The sequence below is a fragment of the Vicugna pacos genome, chromosome 14, assembly GCF_048564905.1.
Source record: "Vicugna pacos chromosome 14, VicPac4, whole genome shotgun sequence".
NCBI classification, from domain to species: Eukaryota; Metazoa; Chordata; class Mammalia; order Artiodactyla; family Camelidae; genus Vicugna; species Vicugna pacos.
The window spans coordinates 21007970-21025608 of NC_133000.1; the positions used below are offsets into that span (position 1 = coordinate 21007970).

At 48.1% G+C, this 17639-nt stretch overlaps 1 protein-coding gene across 1 annotated transcript; it reads right to left on the reverse strand.

The window, feature by feature from the left end:
• Nucleotides 1-4667: 4667 nt before the first annotated feature.
• RGCC (regulator of cell cycle) lies at nt 4668-16551 on the reverse strand. Its single transcript, XM_072976320.1, has 5 exons — nt 16290-16551; nt 15548-15733; nt 8171-8278; nt 6355-6417; nt 4668-5045 (listed from the first exon to the last, which is right to left on the reverse strand). The coding sequence occupies exons 1-5, from the start codon at nt 16336-16338 to the stop codon at nt 5038-5040; spliced, it is 414 nt and encodes a 137-aa protein (XP_072832421.1). The 5' UTR covers nt 16339-16551; the 3' UTR covers nt 4668-5037.
• Between the last annotated feature and the right edge of the window lie 1088 nt (nt 16552-17639).

Below are 17639 nucleotides of genomic sequence, written 5' to 3' on the forward strand. Positions count from 1 at the left end.
TTAAGATCCACAACCAAACCCTGACTCTTCTGGTTCAGGACAGGCTTTGGCCCTGAGCCTAGGACCACGGGTCACACGCCTCCTGGGAGCACATGGGGTTGGGCCCTTCCGTTGTGATGCATGAAAATTCAATTACAAAGGTGATCCTGTTTTGAAATGTTGACAAGCAAGGACAAGTCCAGTGGAGGAAGGGCCAGTCCAGCCCGGGGAGATAAACCGAGCTCTTACCAGCAGGCCAAGCTGGTGGGCCGCTCAACCCCAGACCCTCTGAGGGCCCTGCCATCTCCTACGGGTCTTCTAAGCCAGGGCCTGTGCCTTTGTCTCCCTCCTTCTGACTGATTCATAACACACACATATATGCACACACAGGCACGCATACACACACTCATACACACGGTGTGCTGACACCATGCTCTATGCACAGTCGGTCTCGGAAAATGTCACTGACTTTAGAACACTTGAGTTCTCAGAAAAGGTAAATATCGTGTCAGGATCAGGGTCAGCCTAGCATCAGCTGTCTCCCTGGAGGGACTGGGAAGTCTTCCTCTTTCCTCTACTGCCAGTCATGGTGACTGAAGTTCCATCATTTGAGATTCATTCCTTTTGTCTTCAAAGGTCTCTCAGTCTTCAGAGACTCCATCTCTCCCAATGAACTACAAGCAGCTGGGGAAAGCACTGTTATAAGCCCCCAGCACCAGTAGTGGCCCTTGATCAATTTTTCAGTTGTTTGATGCTAAGGAAGCCGAATTACCTAGAAAAATAGAGAAGAGAAGGTTTTCCAGGCCAAGGGAACTGTGTGTGCAAAGGCCCTGTGGTGGCAAGGGGCCACCTAATCCTGCCATTGTGCATAATCCTTACCCTTCAGTGAACTTTGAACTTGAAAGAAAATGTTCCCTTCTAAAAATATATTTCCCTTTCCCTTTCCCCTTCCACTTACCCTGGCCCTTAAGTCAATACCGAGCCACTCAGGGAAGGTGAACTGGGCAGGAGAAAGCCTTAAAAAAAAAAAAACTTGCAGACAGCAGCTCTGACAGCCATTTCCTGTTTGGTGTCTCTCACCACAGACCTTCTTGGCCAAATAAATTAGCACAGGAAAACATTTGGGATTAGGGTGTGGAAGAAACGCATACTGAAAAAGCCAAAAATATCCCATCTGCTTCAGAGAAGAGCTGTAAGTCTGAGGGGGACACAAGCCCACTCAGCTGTAGGAGCCAAAGAGACTCGCAGACGTTTTGTCCCGCCTGTGTTTAACCTGGAGGAAGCTGAGCCCCAGGGAGGGGCCGGGTCCGTCACTGGCAGGGCTGAGGCTTGAAGCCCATCCCCTGACCCTTTGTCCTGGGTTCTGTCCCTGCCTCACTACCTCTGGGCCCTTCAGACCAGATTTGCTAGCTTTCTTCTATCAGACGAGGAACAGTGGGGTTGGAGCTGCCTCTGTGACCACTGTAGGTGATGTTTAATTTTTATATATATATTTTGGGGGGTTTTTTTGTTTGTTTTCTAGGGGGAAGTAATTAGGTTTATTTACTTATTTTTTATTTTTACAGGAGGTACTGGGGATTGAACCCAGGACCTCATGCATGCTAAGCATGCACTCCACCACTGAGCTCTTCCCTTCCCCCTGTGCTTAAGTTTGACTTGGGTACAGGAGCCCCACGTCCTTGTCTTGTGAGGAAGAAGAGGGGGAGGAAGAGTGCTCGACGCTTTACAACTTTTACATCCGGTCCTCACAACGACCCCAGGAGATAAGGACTCATGTATCTGTTTTTTAAATGAGGAAACAGAACATCTGTGCCTGAAATCACCCAGATACAGAGTGAAGGTGGAATTTGAACCTGGTAGAGTTTGAAAGCCCCTTTCCCCACCCCTCCCACCCCAGGGGGATATTTCTGTGGAGGAACCTCCTGGGGGGCCCCAACATCGACTGGTTGTCGAGGCTGTCAGTAGACCACCCATCACCACCTACTGCCTCTCAGCTCAGACGTGCCTTCTCACACGTGGGGCAGAAGTGCTGTACAGCTGGCCTCAGCTCTAATTTCCCAAGAAGACATGCCATCGGTGTCTCTGTCCCATCCCAGAGGCTGGCTGGTGTGTGAATATTTGAGCAGACACTTAGTCCTCTCCCTTTGGGTGTGTGTCATATTTTTTTGTTTTGTTTTATTTTAGCTATCCCTCCCCGAAGTTAGAACAGAAAATTCCCAGACTCTACAACATGCTAGTCACATCTGACCAGCTCCACATGCTCAGAAATCTGGTCTTGTTCTGTCCCAGAAAAGCCCACTGGCTGACACGCTGCTCGGGACAATCAAGCAGTTTGCAAAGGCTGTGCTGTGGGCAGTCAGGTCTTGCAGAAGGTGGAAATCAATAGACCTCGCTGGAGCGAGATTACCTACAATGGCATTTGTTAAGGTGCATTCCAAGGAACACTAGTATGTTGTGGATTATTGATAGCTTTTCAAGAAAAAGACAAAACAGATTTTTTGGCTGCAGGATTTCTCAAAGCCTTCAACATTCTGTGGCAGAGATGACTAGCTGTCCTCCAATTCTAATTTTGTCTTTCATTAGTAATAGAATTCTCAGTTTTTAGCTGAGCACTTATCTGCCCAGCAAGAGGCTTTTTTCCCCAGCCTCCCTTGCAGCTGAGAATGGCCAACAGACTAAGATCTGGACAAGAGAACATGAGCAGAAGTGATTTGTGGCCCCTCTATTCCTATCATTGAGAGAAAGAAGCCTGTGCTTGACTTGCCTTTTCTCCTTTGTGCTGGCTGGAATGTAAATGTGATGACAAGAGCAGGAGCAGCCACTTTGGACCAGAGAGCCATTCACTCAGCCCTGTACTGTTCACCTCTGGGCTGTTAGCAAGAAAGAAATTTCCATCTTATTTAAACCGCTATATTTGGGGTTCTCTGATCCATCAACCTAGACTGAACCCTAAGTAATTTATGTACTAAGGTGCGTAATAAATCTCTGAGGTACATGCATCACTTTTAAAGTACATACAACCTTAATACCTTTTCCTCAAAACATCTTAGGAATGTGGTCCTTGAAATGCATCTTGGGAAACGCCGAAAACACTGTTTTCAAAGTTCCCTGAACCCCAAGCTGTGATTCAGCCCACAGCCTTCTGGTCCCTGGTTACTCATCCAACAGAGGTTAGAGCACAAACTACCCTCCCTCAATATTTTTCTCAAAGAATCTACTTTTTGTCCCCAAACCACTGACCTTATCCTCACATCAGGCCACAAAGCTACATACCCTGCACATCTGACTTTGGGAGTCCAGGTTCCAGGAGACCATAAAGAAAGAGCTGCCAGATGCAGGTAGAACCCCAATTCCTGGAGACTAGTAATAAAAATTATAGTGACAATGAACAGCCACTGGTGTCCCAGTGAAAAAAAAAAAACCCTACATGGATGAACCTTGAAAAAAAGAAGCCAAACATAAAAGACCACACATGGTATGATTCCATTTATATGAAATATCCAAAATAGACAAATCCATAGTCAGAGAATTAGTGATGGTCATACAACTCTTTGAAATATACATACTACAGACCCCACTGAATTGTACACTTTAGAAGGATGAATGTTTGGGTATGTGAATTACATCTCAATAAAGAAATAAGAAAAACACTTTTTTAAAAAGACCAGTTTAGTTTCCCAACACCCTAAGAAACAGATCAAATTAGTTGGTAGCTTTTCAAGATATACTTAAAATCCTGAGTAGATATGTTTTAACTTTGTGTTCTATAGGAACATAAGGATTAGAGTTTTTGTATGACTTGATTCTGACGATCAAAGTAGTGCCTGGCTATTTCAGAGGTTTTAAGGATAGAGAAGTATAGATAAGAAAATTACAAAGAAGAGGAGAGGGGACAGTTCAGTGGTAGGGCTCAGTGCTTAGTATGCATGAGGTCGTGGGTTCAGTCCCCAGTACCTCCATTAAAAAATAATAAACTAACAAACAAACCTAATTACCCCCACCTCCAAAAAACCACAAACAACACCAACAAAGTAATAAAATTTTTTAAATGAAAGGGAAAAAAAAAAGAATAGAAAGAAATTTTTAAAAAGAAAAGAAAATTATGGACTTTCCTGTTTCTATGCCCTCCACATCCTCCACAAAATGTAGGTGGTGGAGGTAGGGGGTGGGGTCATTGGCTTCCACAAGCGAAGCCCACCTATGGGAGACATTGCCTCTGGACCTTCTGGCTCCACTGAAGCCACCAGAACACTAGCATCCCGGCCAGTGCCATCAAACCTTCCTCAGCACACAGATCTTAGCACCATCATGTTTAAGTCCTCCAGCTGCCCCAACTTTCCCTGGATTCTGAGTACACCTAGTATTTCCCTTAATTGAAGGAAAGAGCCCAAGATACCTAAAAAAGATGCTAAGAGAACAGAGATAGAAGAGAAACTCAACTTCCATCAAAACCACAATCCTCAAACCAGAATTTCCCATCAGTCATACGCCAGCATTTCCCTTTAAGGCCCTAAATGAGCTTCAAAGTAACACTTAACATTTACCATCCTTTTGCCTGGTGCGATGCAGCAGCACTCAAGGTCCTTATTAGAGGTCAAAAAGCATGTTATTTCCACTTGAATACTATTTGAATGGAAAATATATTGAAAGAAATAAAGAGGAAAAAGGAAAACTCACAAAAGACAGACTCCAGTTCAAACTTTATTTGCATACAAAAATATATTATAATGGGAAAAGCATATTACTGTTTCCAACTATATATAATTAATTACAAATATTTTCATAAAAGCATTTTAAATTACAGAAAAGCTATGTTTTAAGAGAAAATACAATATTAGCAGGAATCGTCTGTTCTAATACGCTGCAAGCAGGTAAACAAAGGCAGTTTCTAACTTGCCCAGAGATGAGCCCAAAGGTGTTTAAGCCTGAGAATGGCCTGGGGGTAGGTGAGCGGCATCTCTGTCCCCTCCAGCAGCAAATTCTGTAGCTGATTGTATCAGGTCCTCAGAGATCTCTGCAGCTTCTCCCTTATGATGAAAGGACCCAGAACGTCTCATTTCACATACCTGTAATGAGAGACAGAAAAGGTGATCTGCTCACAAAAGTTTACAACTCCTGTGCTTACCCAGATCACACCCCTCAGACAGGCATCAAAGCACCAAACTTAATGGCAGGCTTCCCACGTAATACACGTCTGATTAACTGGTATGACTGGGCAGCCAGCTGCAATTTCCATGAAGTGGACGGGCACGTCACATGGGTCTGACACAAGTTGTGTTGCAATTACAATCATCTCTGTCAAACCAGGCCTTGGTCTTCTGATGTAGGACCGTACAGCACATGAGAAAATGGGTAATAAAACCTTCAAGTAAACAGAGAATATGCAAGAACTTTCCACCTAATAGTTAGGTCTGCCTGAACCAGTGTTTAAGAACAGAGTTCTTTCCAAATAACCAGTTTTGGATCTTTTTTTTTTTTTCTTTTTTTTCCAGATTCTACCCAGCTGTTTAACAGAGTATAGCATAAAATACTTCTTACAGAAAACCAACGCTTTCATTGAAAAATTACGGGGCTGGAATGAAATTCTCCAAGGCTGCTCTGTAACTAAACAAGGCTCCCCCAAGGGTAGAGTTGCTGAAACTTTTATCCTGGAAGCTCTACCGGGTCCTTGTGGCTCTCGCAATCCTGTCCTTCAGAAACAGAGTGTGTGGATTGTTTCTCAGGGTCCCTTCTTTAAGGCACCGCCATGGCAGTTATGATCTAATCACTTCAGTTCCCCGATTTTTGGGTCACAGAACATGGGGGGGCCATTAGTGTAATTGCCAAACAAGAAACAAGGCACTGTGTACTTAATCCAAGTCTTTCAGTAACTGGTGTGGGTCTTTGGTTACAGCATCTCCCCAAGCCAATTCTCTCCTTGGGGACCCAACCCTCTGCAAGTCAGACCTCACCAAACCACCAGATCTAACCTGTGAAATTTTCCCTGGCCCCTGGGATGGAACCTCTGACTTGTCAGCATAATGCTTGGTGGTCAAGAAGCTGATGAGTTCTTCTCTAAAAAAGCCTGGCAGGCCACCAGGCTGGTAAGGCTCCAGTCTTGCTTTAACTACTACTTTTCTCTCCATTTCTCAAACAAAATGCCATTGTTTGCTGGTGGCCAGTTCTCATGATTGGCAAGGCACGCAGTCTCCTTCAACGCAAGCCAATCCCCAGAATTTGTTTCTGAGCCACTAGGGTCCTGTTTCTGACCCTAAAGAAGCCTCATGATGTAAGTTCCTGCCCCAGGCAAGCTGGTAAACATTATAGTACTTTATCAGAGGGGCCGGTTGTTTTTCTGTTTAATTTTTTTTTTTTTAATCCCAGGCATGTACTCACTTGCTAATGTTCTGTCAAGATCAGCAATAAAGTCTTCAAGCTCCTTCGTGTCTCCCAGTTTGGCTGAAAAAAACAAGGGTTGGGGTTCAGTTTCCATATCAGAGACAGCTGAAGATTCTGACTTTTCCAGGATTATGTGGCCCCAGTTTGCATATCTCTGTCTTCAGAGACTTTAAGAAAGAGTGCCCTGTACCAACCCTAAGCGGCCACTCCAAGGTCTACTTATAGTCAACTCAGAAACTTACACTGAAGCTTAGCATAAATGTTTCTTTCTGGTGTTTGCAGCTCATCACGCCCCACACCCCACGGCTACCCCAGCAACCTGGAAAAAGTCTCTCCCTTCATGGAAGGAAGATTAAAAGTTTTAATTTTTTGATCATGTTGGATCAGAGTTCTCAGTCAAATGTCTTCAGCAAGCACCGCACTGTGTGGACACTCAGATTCTGTAAATCCCGCGAAACTTCCCCTCTGATACAATCTTGTTCCAGCTGTCACTCTAGGGCAATAAATACTCCACCTTCGTGATCCCTCCAGTATGGAATGAACTAAGCATCACTGTTCCTCATCAAGATGGCACGCGGAAGACGACATGAGTTTTCTGGGTCAGGACGGCCTCATCCCACCCAGATGCCAGCACAGGGTAGTAAATCATCATGATTTTGTTCGCTCTATATCTTGAGATGTGTACTTTTTTCTGTATATCTTTACTTTTTTTCTCTAGAGTTTATCACTCATGCCCTCTCTGAATGCATTACTGCATATTTTTGTTAATTAACCTTGGCTGGCTACAAATAGCTCACTGTTCTTAGATTTTAAAGTCAGTTTGCCACTAAACCTTTTTTTCCCCTTCTCTTTAATTCCTACGTCTTGAGGATCAGGTAGCAAATCTGGGCACATTTTAAGCCACTTTCTAGACTGTTTTGTCTCTCTCAATTCAATAGCCCCATTACAGATGGAGGGCTGGACCATGGCAAAGTCCTCAGTGACTGCTTACACTGCTATATTGAGAGGAGAATTTTTAAATGTCTCTTTTGAAAAAAGGGGGAGGACTCTGCCCTAATGCCAGAGGGAGAAAATGATGGAATCTTCATATTTCTTTTGAACTGGGTTCCACTTTTATTGCTTTCTGCAACTATTTTCAGCAAGTATAAGGTTTCCTATGGGAAAAAAAAAAAAACTCCTTTTGTTTTTAAAAGGGCGCTTGTCCAGTATAACAGAACATTCAGCTCTCTGGCTGGAGACATTTCCCTAGTTCCAAAATATAAGAACTTGCTCATGCATCTTTAAAAACTCTTGAGGTCTATTAATATCACAGTAGAGGCAGGCCGGAGCTGCTATTTTCAATGATGTTAGATCATCTCTTGTTTCACAATGATGACTCCATTTCATTGCCACATTGGTCATCGGAAAGCATTAGTTAAAGAGTTAATGCAACAAAAAGAACCCAACTTTCTGCAAAGGCTAACTGCTGAGTTTTACATTCTAGAACCAACGAGTCTAGGAGGGCACTGTCATTTGGCACAGCCTTTATGACAGCACAGGAGAGAAAGCAGGGTCCGGAGTCTGCACGTTGTCTTCCTCCCTGTGAATTTGATTTCCTGGCCCCCAGCGATCAGATTTCACTTTTGCACTGATCAAAAACCTGAGAAATAACAAAAATCCACTCCACGCTGGACTGTACTAAGAAATTAGCCTTCTCTGTTTGTTTTTACCCTTTGGGAGAGATTGTTTAAGGAGGAAAGGGAAGAGGGAAGAGACTGAGGAGAGGGAGGGAGTAAGGAAGCAGAAGAAGTCACATTCCAAGTAATGAACTCACCTTTCCGGGGAGGGACGGTGGGAGAGAGCGGAGAGGGAGTGCTGTCTGTTGGAGAGTTCAGTTTTTCATCACTGAAGCTGAAGCTGTTCCTATAAAGCGAATCAGCACCTTTTAAGAAAGAAAACAGAACTCACTAGAAATGGTGTTCGGTCTTACAGTCTATTGATAACCAACGGTTTATCTCCAAATGGAGCAAAGTGATAAAGAAAACGGGTTGATTTCCAGATTTTATATTTATGCCCCAACATGATTTGAGGCAGGAGAGTGTGCCTGTGTATGTATGTGAGCGTGTATCTCCAATCAGGCACTCCAAAGGCCCTTGCTTCCCTAAAAAAAGAAGGGAGTGAGAGAATCATCACGACCAGACCAGCTTCCCTGCTGACACACCAGCACCCACTGCCCAGGTGTCTAACTGACAGCTAAGCCAGTGCCTGCTGGATAAGGGTCGGAGCGGGGAAAGGTTGTTATGGGGTTTGGGATGTAAGGAACCATCTTTCCTGAAAAATGTCTCTTCTGCCTCTGAATCCTTTAAAATACAAAGACAAGGTTAGATCCCATGACTTAATAATCTCCCTGCCTGTTCGTGAGTCTTTGTCATGGTTTTCCTGAAAGCCTACACTCTGGGGGTAAGCTAGAGAGTCAGAGATAAAGATTTCTTCTCCCGGAAGTTGTCTATTACAGTTACTTTGAGTAATTTGGTGGCTCCATTGTCAAACCCCCCAAAATCAGAGCAACAGCCAGGCAAGGTCCTAGAAGCAGGGCTGAGCTGGGAGTCAGGGAAAACAGTTCAGCTACTAAGTATTCATTCAAGTGCTGGTGAGCAAGATAGTAGCTCTCGGCCTCAGCTTACCCATCCATAAAATGGGAAGGTGAACTAAATCATCCTCAAAGTCCCTTCCAGCTCTGAAGTTCTCAGGTCCTATTGTTCTAAGGCCTGCCACGGGGGAGGAAACCCAACCATGGCCAACCCAGCTGTGTGGCTGTGACACAGAAAGGAGCTGCTGGCTGAGCTGCACCAACTCAAAAGGCTCAAAGGCAGAGCAGGTGGCGGAAGCAGGATGTGGCCTCTGAGGTCACAAAGGAGCAGCCTTCCTGGTGAAAACAAAACACAAAGCCAGGCACGGTTGTAGCAGAGGTGAGCTCTGGAAAGGCTGTTCAGGTGAGTGAGGGCAGCTGAATCTTCAGGGCCTGGCCAGCCTCCCCATCTTCCTTAATATTCTCTCAGTTTTATCCACTCACCTCCATCTCAGAAGGAGGCAAAATCATCTTTCTTTGGTCCCCTTAATGCAAAATGAACAGGACTAAGTTACAAGCGACATGCCCAGAATAAAAGGGCTTTCAGAAGTGGAGGTTTCTGGTCCCAAGAGAATTCATCTTCATCCCTAAAGACAGCCCCGCGTTCTCCAGCTCCTCATCTTTCCTCCCAGCCTCTCCTGACCAGCTGACCCCAGCGCCATCCTGGCTGACACACCCATCTCATCCAGTTTTACAGCCATGCCGAACTGTCAAAATCTACTCTTCCTGCAGAGGTCCATCCCAGGTCACCTAGAAGGACCACAATCATTTCTCAGGACACTGACGATGAACGCCCACTGAGATCTGAAACACCTCCCTAAAAATTAATACTTCCCAGAATCCTGATCCTTTGAGAAGAACTGTGTGATCGACAAACTCTGAGAAACACCAGGGGTCACTGGAGAGTCCTCTGATGTAATCCCACCTTAACGTGCCTGAGACATCTTGTAATAGAGAAACCAACTTTGCCCCACTTCCCTGGTTTACTTGCCCATGGGACACTCTTTTGGTGGCACCTCTGTTAATATTTCTCAGGACACTTGATCTCAGTGGAAGTCAACTTGGGAAGCCCATCTGCTTGCTTGTCAGCTGAGCTCCCTCTAGAGCGGCCTGGGTTTTCTCAAGGCAAGGCCTTTCCTTGCATACACAGTGCCCACGAGGCAGGAGAACCCCCATAAACAGAACCTGAGAGACTTGGTGGGGGTAAAACGAGGTAAGACTGAGGGGCAGGGAAACCACAGAGGGCCCTGGGGAGGCAGGCCGTGAGCCCAGACTCGTGAGCCAGAAGGAAGGAGTCCGAGACCTCTGGAACGTTATCTCTGACTCTGAAGGACACCCGAGAGCATCACCCCCGTCCGTGGCCCAGAGTGCTGAACCCGGGACTCGCTGGCCCACATCCCACCGGCCACGCCCCTGGTCTCTATCTCCCAGAAGCAATCCGTCCTGAGGGCCAGTTTCACCGCCACACTTCACTCCGCCTCACCTGTCCCACCACAGGCCCTCGCCCTGGCTTTGGACTTCATCTCTGTTCTGCCCCAGCTCTCCAGCAATTTTATGTACATATGTACTCATCCCTTGGCGTGGGTGAAACACACCCACACACGCAGTGTGACCAGGACAACCTCAAGAGCCCCACAGAAGCTGCCACCATAGAGATATGTGGCACCGAGGCCATGTGACAGCTGTGCGACCCCATGCAGGTCACTTCATCTCTGAGCCTTGGTTTCTGTTTTTGCAAAAGGGGAACAAGTCTCCCGGGCGCTCCATGTGATACCTGTGGTTTTTACGATATTCTTTTTTCCCAACAAAATGGAGGAAGACATGCTCACGAGAAGAAAGGCCACCGCTTAGAATAACAGGACAAGATTCTAGACCCTGGCTTTCTCCTCTTCTTCAGATAGCACCAAAATTCTGAAGAGGAAATTTATCTTCAGAGGTGCCCTAGAAGGAACCTCCAACACAGAAGTCCCTCGGGTCCAGATCACTCTTCACCTTTTATCCAATAAAATTTCATGCCATGGACTTAACAACGAACAAGCTTCCCTGCTAGGTGTAAATTAAAAGGGCAAGCAGAGCCGGCTACTCCTTGCTCTTTTCACTCCCCTGGAACTCTATTTCTTGCCAAATAACAGCCAGTTAGTCTGATAAGTGACAGCAATGTGTCGCTGGCTGATAGCATGTTAATGCATCGCTGCTCCACCCAGTATCAGGTGCTGCTATTAATAGGAGCTCAAGGGACACAAAACAGTGCTGATTTGGGGGAACCTTAGCAGGTGGCAGGACTAGATATTTTAGGGCCTTACAACGGCTACTTCTACCCGCTCTAAAGCCCCGTTAGAAAGAAACATCATTGGTAAGTCAGCTGAGTGCACTGAAGCCAGGAACCTCAAATTCAGGGACCAAGTTTTCTAAAACACTGTCAGAGAACCATAAGCCTATTAAATATGCAAACATCTAACTGTAGAAGCACCCACAGAGCTTGGGGAACTCAGCTGCAAAAAGACAGAGGCTTGTTTAAAAGGTAGACATGCTTTTTTCGTTTGGGGGCGGGGAGAAAGGTAATTTGGGGTCAGCACCAGCACGTGCTACTCCAGAGGGAAGTAAAACCACAGACAGTAACCCTTGGCCAGGGCTCCTGTAAATATAGAACAATCCCACACGTTTCGGGCCAGCAAACCATAGTAATTAACTGAGAAGCAGCCTTGGACCTGTTTCTCTTTTGCCACAGGGAATGGTACAGGGAGGGGGTCAGGGTAAGGGCTGAATCTTCTCAAATAAGCAATAAGCAAACGTTTCTCAGTTTTACCACTATTGCCCAGCATTCCCTTCTGGGACTGCTCAGAGCTTCTAGATACCCCTCCAGGTGTTCACCAGTGACACTATTCACCTGCCTGGAATTCCTAACACCATCCCAGGACAACCTGAGGGCTCCTGACTCCTCCTACTCTCATAGCTTGAACAAGCTCAGGGTCTGGTCTCAGTGGCTCCTGCCAGAACAGCCAACATGCTACCTGTCATGCTTGCCCCTCCAGGGTCCAGAAGGTCCCCTCTCCCAGGGACAAGCTAGAATAGTCTAGACAAAGATATACACATGTTCTAGGTCCTCCAACTTTTTTTTTTAATGGAGATACTGGGGATTGAACCCAGGACCTCATGCATGCTAAGCATGTGCTCTGCCACTGAGCTATATTCTCCCCCTAGATCTTCTAGGTCTTGCACACACTCAAGAAGCCAAGTCCTCATTCCCAGCAATGGCCCTACAATATCGTAATAGCCCCAGGAAACAGATCAGACATCAGACCTTTTCTATAAAGTAGCAAAACACTTCCCCCTTCAAAGGAAAAAGGAATGTGAGGCTCCAATCCATCAAAGATAGAAGCTCACATCACCTTTTAAAGTTCCAGTTAATACTAAAAACTTCTTACAAATTCAAGCAGTGGAAACATAAATTAACACACTGGTTAAAATTTAGTATATGATAAAATTTAGTTTTAGATAAAACAACATGTTTTTCAAAATAAGTTCAATCCAAAGAGGTTCACAATTCCTGAAGCAGCTCCGAGGAGGGCCCTCTGTGGCCCAGCTCCTAACTACACTGCCCTTTTACTGCTGAAGTTGAAACTGCTCTCACTAAAGTGCCTGGTGTTACCTGTTGGAACTCAAGGGTAGAGAAAGGAGCAAAAGGAACTATTTTCATCAACCCCTATTTGGATGCCTCCTCTAATGTGACGTTATCTTGCCACTGTTATTTTGGTTCTTTTCATATCTCAGGAAGACTCTTTTCAAATGGGAACAAGAAGGAGTATTTCCTTATTAAATATCTGTCCTTCTGTCTTAAGTAACTTCCTGCTCTAGCGGAAGAAGGAATGCCTATTTTACCAAGGTACCAATGGTTTAGAGCTCCATACGTAACATCTTCATGCAAGACATGGACTCAAATGTGTCCGATCTGTGTGACATAGCATGGTATGTGCATTTTATTGTTTTCTTACAAGCATCAAACAGCAAATATTTTCTTCCTAATCATGAGCTTACGGATGTTTCAGACAGCACCACGAAATAGCATCCTTTTGATGTTACAGCTACAGAAACTGAAGCCCACTTCTCATGCAGGGCCCTGACAGAGCTCAACCTGGGCGCCACCGAACCAGCCACGTGACTACCGCCCCAGCCACATGACCACTGCCTTGACGAAACACTTTCAAACACAACCAGCAGGGATAAAGAGCCACGTGATCCCAGTCCACTGGGGCTTCAGGTCTGTCCTAGAGGACCTGGTTCTCTTACCACCCAACCATCCACAGTGACAGAGCCAGGCCTTGGAGAGAGAGAGCCCAAGTGGTTCCACCACTTCATCAGAAAAATGTAGACAGTGGTGCCCACCTTATTGGAATGCAATGGAGATCATCTGAGGTAACACATTTAACACACAGCAAAGAAATCACTAAGAGTAAAAGTGAATATATAATAAGAGTAACCACAGTGGGGACTTGGCAACAGAGGGCTTCTCTTGACATCATCATCCTGCTGTGTCTCCCTCTCACTGGGCTGAATTTCAGGAGGGTCTACCTCTCTCAAATGTTTCTCTTCCAGAAGAGCATTAAACAGACAAATGAGTATAACAAATGTCTGCGATCCGTTCTTGGCAGCAATTAAGATACACATATTATGCGTCCTTAAGAAATTACTGTTTAGACGCACACTGCTTCTGCCAAGATTATTTCTAGCCAGTCTGGTGGGGGACAAACTACACATTTATAGCCAAGTCTAATGTCATCTAAGTCTTCTTTATACCCTCCCGATTACTCCTCTAAACCACCAAAACTAAGGGTTAGTTTAACAGTTAACAACCAAAGCAGAAAGCAAAGTCCACCCACATACCCGAAGAAAAACTACAGACTGTTCCAAATATCTCCCCCGCAAAACTGTTTAAAATGTGTTTCGAGTGCCTTCTCTTTGAGGCCTCTGAAAACAGATCCCAGAGCTGAAATCCTACCCAGAGGGAGTTGCAATCACCCATGAATGGGCGAGCTCAGCCCATAGTCCAGCCAAATGCAGCTGTGGTTTAGAAAGGAGCTGTTCTTTGCAAGAGAGCCGTGCTGGACAGTCCGTGCCAGCCTTCTTTCCCACGGGGCAGAGAATTTGTGCTTGATGAATAGCTTGCCTCACGCCCAAGTAGAAGGAGACATATTTAAGTTTGGCGACAGGAAGGGAGACAAATTTCAAAAGTTTCAGACTTCTCTTTGAAATTGGAAATGAGCAGTCTGGTCATTAGCAACAAAGTCCAAAACTACAAAACAGAAAATTAACAGGATACAATTCCATCCCCTTTCACCTCAAAAGCTGCAGTTAGGTCTAACTCTTGGGCAGGGCTGGCACGGAAAGTCAAGCTGAAACCCAAGTTTCCAACTCAAACCCTGAACTGGGTGGCAAGTGACCTTTATCCTTTTCAGGAGGACAGCTCATGTGTAAGTCTAGGGCTGTATCTTTGCCCTGTAACCAGGGGGAGCTTCAGATTTCAAAAGAAGAGAATCAAAAGGAAAGGTCATTGCTTTCACTCCCCAGAGTCAAGGCAGCAAAAGAGAGTGACATTCATGCTTGTAACTCATTTAGGGAGTGAAGTCTCAAAGAACAATCCAGAAGGGTTTAAAATTCACTTTGAAAAAAAAAATAATCTAGGTTTAGAAAACCAACTGTCACATAACATTGAAAAGTCACCACATTTGCTGTTTGTCACCTAAACAGGTATCCATAATCCTTACAGGGCATTTGAGTTCCTGGAAGATGCGTTCTCTCTTCTTAATGAGGTTATTTGGGACCGAGAGACCCTGGGGGAGTTTCCTCTAGAAGAAGTCACCAGGACGCAGCTCTGGGCCCATCTGCACTCTGGCCCAGCCTCCATGGTTGGTGCGGGTTGGGGGGGGTGTCAGAGCCAGCAGTCCACATGATGGACCCGCCTGAAGGATGAGGGACACTTCCTAAATACTTGAGCTCAGCAGTGCCAGAGATTCTTTCAAAACTGCAGGCAGTGTAGCAACAAGTTTGGGAGCACAGCGCGGTAAGAAGGTGCAAGAAGTCGGTTCAAAAATCCCCAAAACGGCAGCTTGTGAAGTCTTTCCTAGTTTCACAAATATTTCTATCTTGTGCCTTCCCATGTCTCCCCTGACCCTACTCCTGGGGCGCTTGCTCCACCTCCTCTGAAGTTACAGCTGAGAGGGGCAAGAAGGGGAAAGGGGAGGAGGAGAGGATGCCCTGGGAAGGCCTGGCTGGGGTCTCAGGGGTCCTGCGTGGCTGAGTTCGGCAAGTTTCTTAGACCCTCCTGCCTCCTGATACCTGCAGGCGGCAGGTAGATCGGCCGGCCTTCCAAGAGCCTTCCTGTGACCACCCTCAGGAGTCTTGTCCCCGCAGGGCCTGCAGCTCTGGATACTGCTCTCCGGGGTCCTAGAGAGGTTCTGCTAAAGCCGGGCCCCAGCCCTCGGTTTCCAGCAAGCAAACTGAGCCCCGAGCCCAGGGTGCTCCACGGTGGGCCGGGTACGGGGATCCCCATGGCTTCCGCACCTTCCCCCGCGGGGCCCCACTTACTCTCGGAGTCGCTGAAGCCGCTGCTGTCGCTAACGCTGGCGCTGCTGCGCCGCTTCATGCGCTCCAGATGCTCCTCGTAGTGGAAGTGGCGCTCGTGGAAGGGCGACGCGAAGTCGGCCAGCACCGCATCAAACTCGCACAGCGCGTCGGTCAGGTCCCCGGCGGCCGCCGAATCCAAGGCTGGGGCTGGGGGCAGGGGGCGGCCGGCTGGGTGAGGGCGGGGCGGGGAGGCAGTCCCATCCCCCGCCCTGCAGCGGCGGCCGCCGTTCCCGACGGGCGCTAATTAACATTCGCTGCACGCTTGCCCAGGGACAGCCACGCCGACACTCCCCGCTGCTTGCTGTCATCTCTTATACTTTCCACCACCCCCTGAAGTGCGCTCTACTATCAAGTCCATTTTAGAGACAAGGAAACTGAGCCTCAGCCGGGGGAAGTTGCAGCCCAAAGATCACGCAGCTAATCGGTACAACAGAACTCTCCCACGCGCGGTCGGGGACCTGTCCCCGCGCTCGCTCCCCTGGGGGCGCGTGTGAACCTGCTGGCCGTGGGATCACTGAGTCAGGATGCGCCCGTGACGTGTCGGGCTCGGATCCCCAGCCCCGCATGGGGAGGGAGGCTGGACCCGCCCCAGGGCCAGGGTCCCGCCGGTGAGGTTGGGGGAGGGGTGTAAAGGAACGACGCAAGGTCCTCGTCTTCCGCCCCCCACCTGCAAAGCCCGGGCTTTAAGGGGACCCCCACTCACCTGCGGCCGCGGCGGCCGCGGGGCTGCCCTGCGTGGCGGGCGGCTTCATGGGCGAGCTCTGCCCGGCGCGCGTTGAGGGCTCCTGCTAAGTCTGGGCGCAGGGATCGTGCGGATGCTCGCGCTGAGGCCGCCTTTCCAGTCTTCCGGCGGCGCTATGGCTCTGCCTGTCCCCTTGCCGGGCCGCGCTCTCTGCCTGTACGGCCCGCACGCCCGCTCTTTCCCCGGCCGCCGCCGCCCGCCCGCCCGAGGTCTTATAGCCGCGGGCGGGGGCGGAGCGGGGCGGGGCCGCGGGAGCCGGGCTGCCAGGTCAGTCCCCGCCGCCGCGCCGGGACGCCCCGGTCCCCCAGGCACCTCCCTCGCCACGCGCCCGCCACGGAACCGCAGTGACGCGGAGTCGCCGGAGTCTGGGTTACAGCCCCAAATATTTACCCTCCGCTTTCCCCGCGCGCCCTGACAACGCGCCCCACGAAAGTGGCTTCGGCGTCACCAGAGCCCCAAAGAGTTTATGGCTGATGCTCGGCTGCTTCCCGCGCTATGGCCTTACACTCCTGGAGCCTCAGTTCCCTCCTCTATGAAATGGAAATGCTGAGCCTTTCGGGCTTGTTGCAAAGAAAACAGTAGCCGAGAGCCGTGGCAGACCTAGACCGATGTGGGAGACACAGAGGGGTCTCCTGCGCATCGCCTCCCCACTGCCCCAAGGGACTTGAGGATGGTGCGCGGATGGAGCAGAGAGGGTAGGAAGCCAGAGGGACAGAAGTCAGTGGAGTCCACGCGTTTACTAACCTGTATTGCTCCCATCCTGGAGCCTGTGGCCTGACTACAGCCCTGGGAGTTCACACCAGCCCTGACTGCTCGGGAGGAGTTTGTTAGGGAAGAAATTACTGTGTAGACGCAGCGCGAAGCGGGCGCCTCTCAGTGTCCACACTGAGCCACCCCGCCCAGCCGCCTGGCGGGGGACCAGTCGTGGCCAGGAATAACTCCAGTCTCTGCGAAGGCCCTACACGTTGCGCTGCTAATGCGGTAGTCACTTGCCACAGGTGGCTTCTTATGTATAAAGCAATGGAAATCGAATAAAATGAAAAATTCGGTCCCTCAGTTGCATTAGTCGCATATCAAGTTCTCAACAGCCATCATCGCTGAAAGTCCTTTTGGACAGCTCTGCCCTGGTCTCTGAGCAACAAACTGGCCGGAGAGGGAAGCGAGGCGTCTAACCCCGGTTATCAAGGACCTCCTCCCTCAAGTCTCGGCATGCACCATTTCCAGGCCCAAAGCAACCCTGAGAGGTAGAATTCCTGCTTCTGTTTTACAGGTAAGGAAACTGAGGCACAGAGTGGTTAAGCAGCAGTCTGG

Coding starts and splice junctions, on each gene's coding strand:
- RGCC (XM_072976320.1), bottom strand. CDS start 16,338: ATGAAGCCGCCCGCCACGCAGGGCAGCCCCGCGGCCGCCGCGGCCGCA. Junction 15,734..16,289: donor CGCGGCCGCCGCGGCCGCAG/GTGAGTGGGGGT, acceptor CCCTGCCCCCAG/CCCCAGCCTTGGATTCGGCG. Junction 8,279..15,547: donor CGGCTTCAGCGACTCCGAGA/GTAAGTGGGGCC, acceptor CTTTCTTAAAAG/GTGCTGATTCGCTTTATAGG.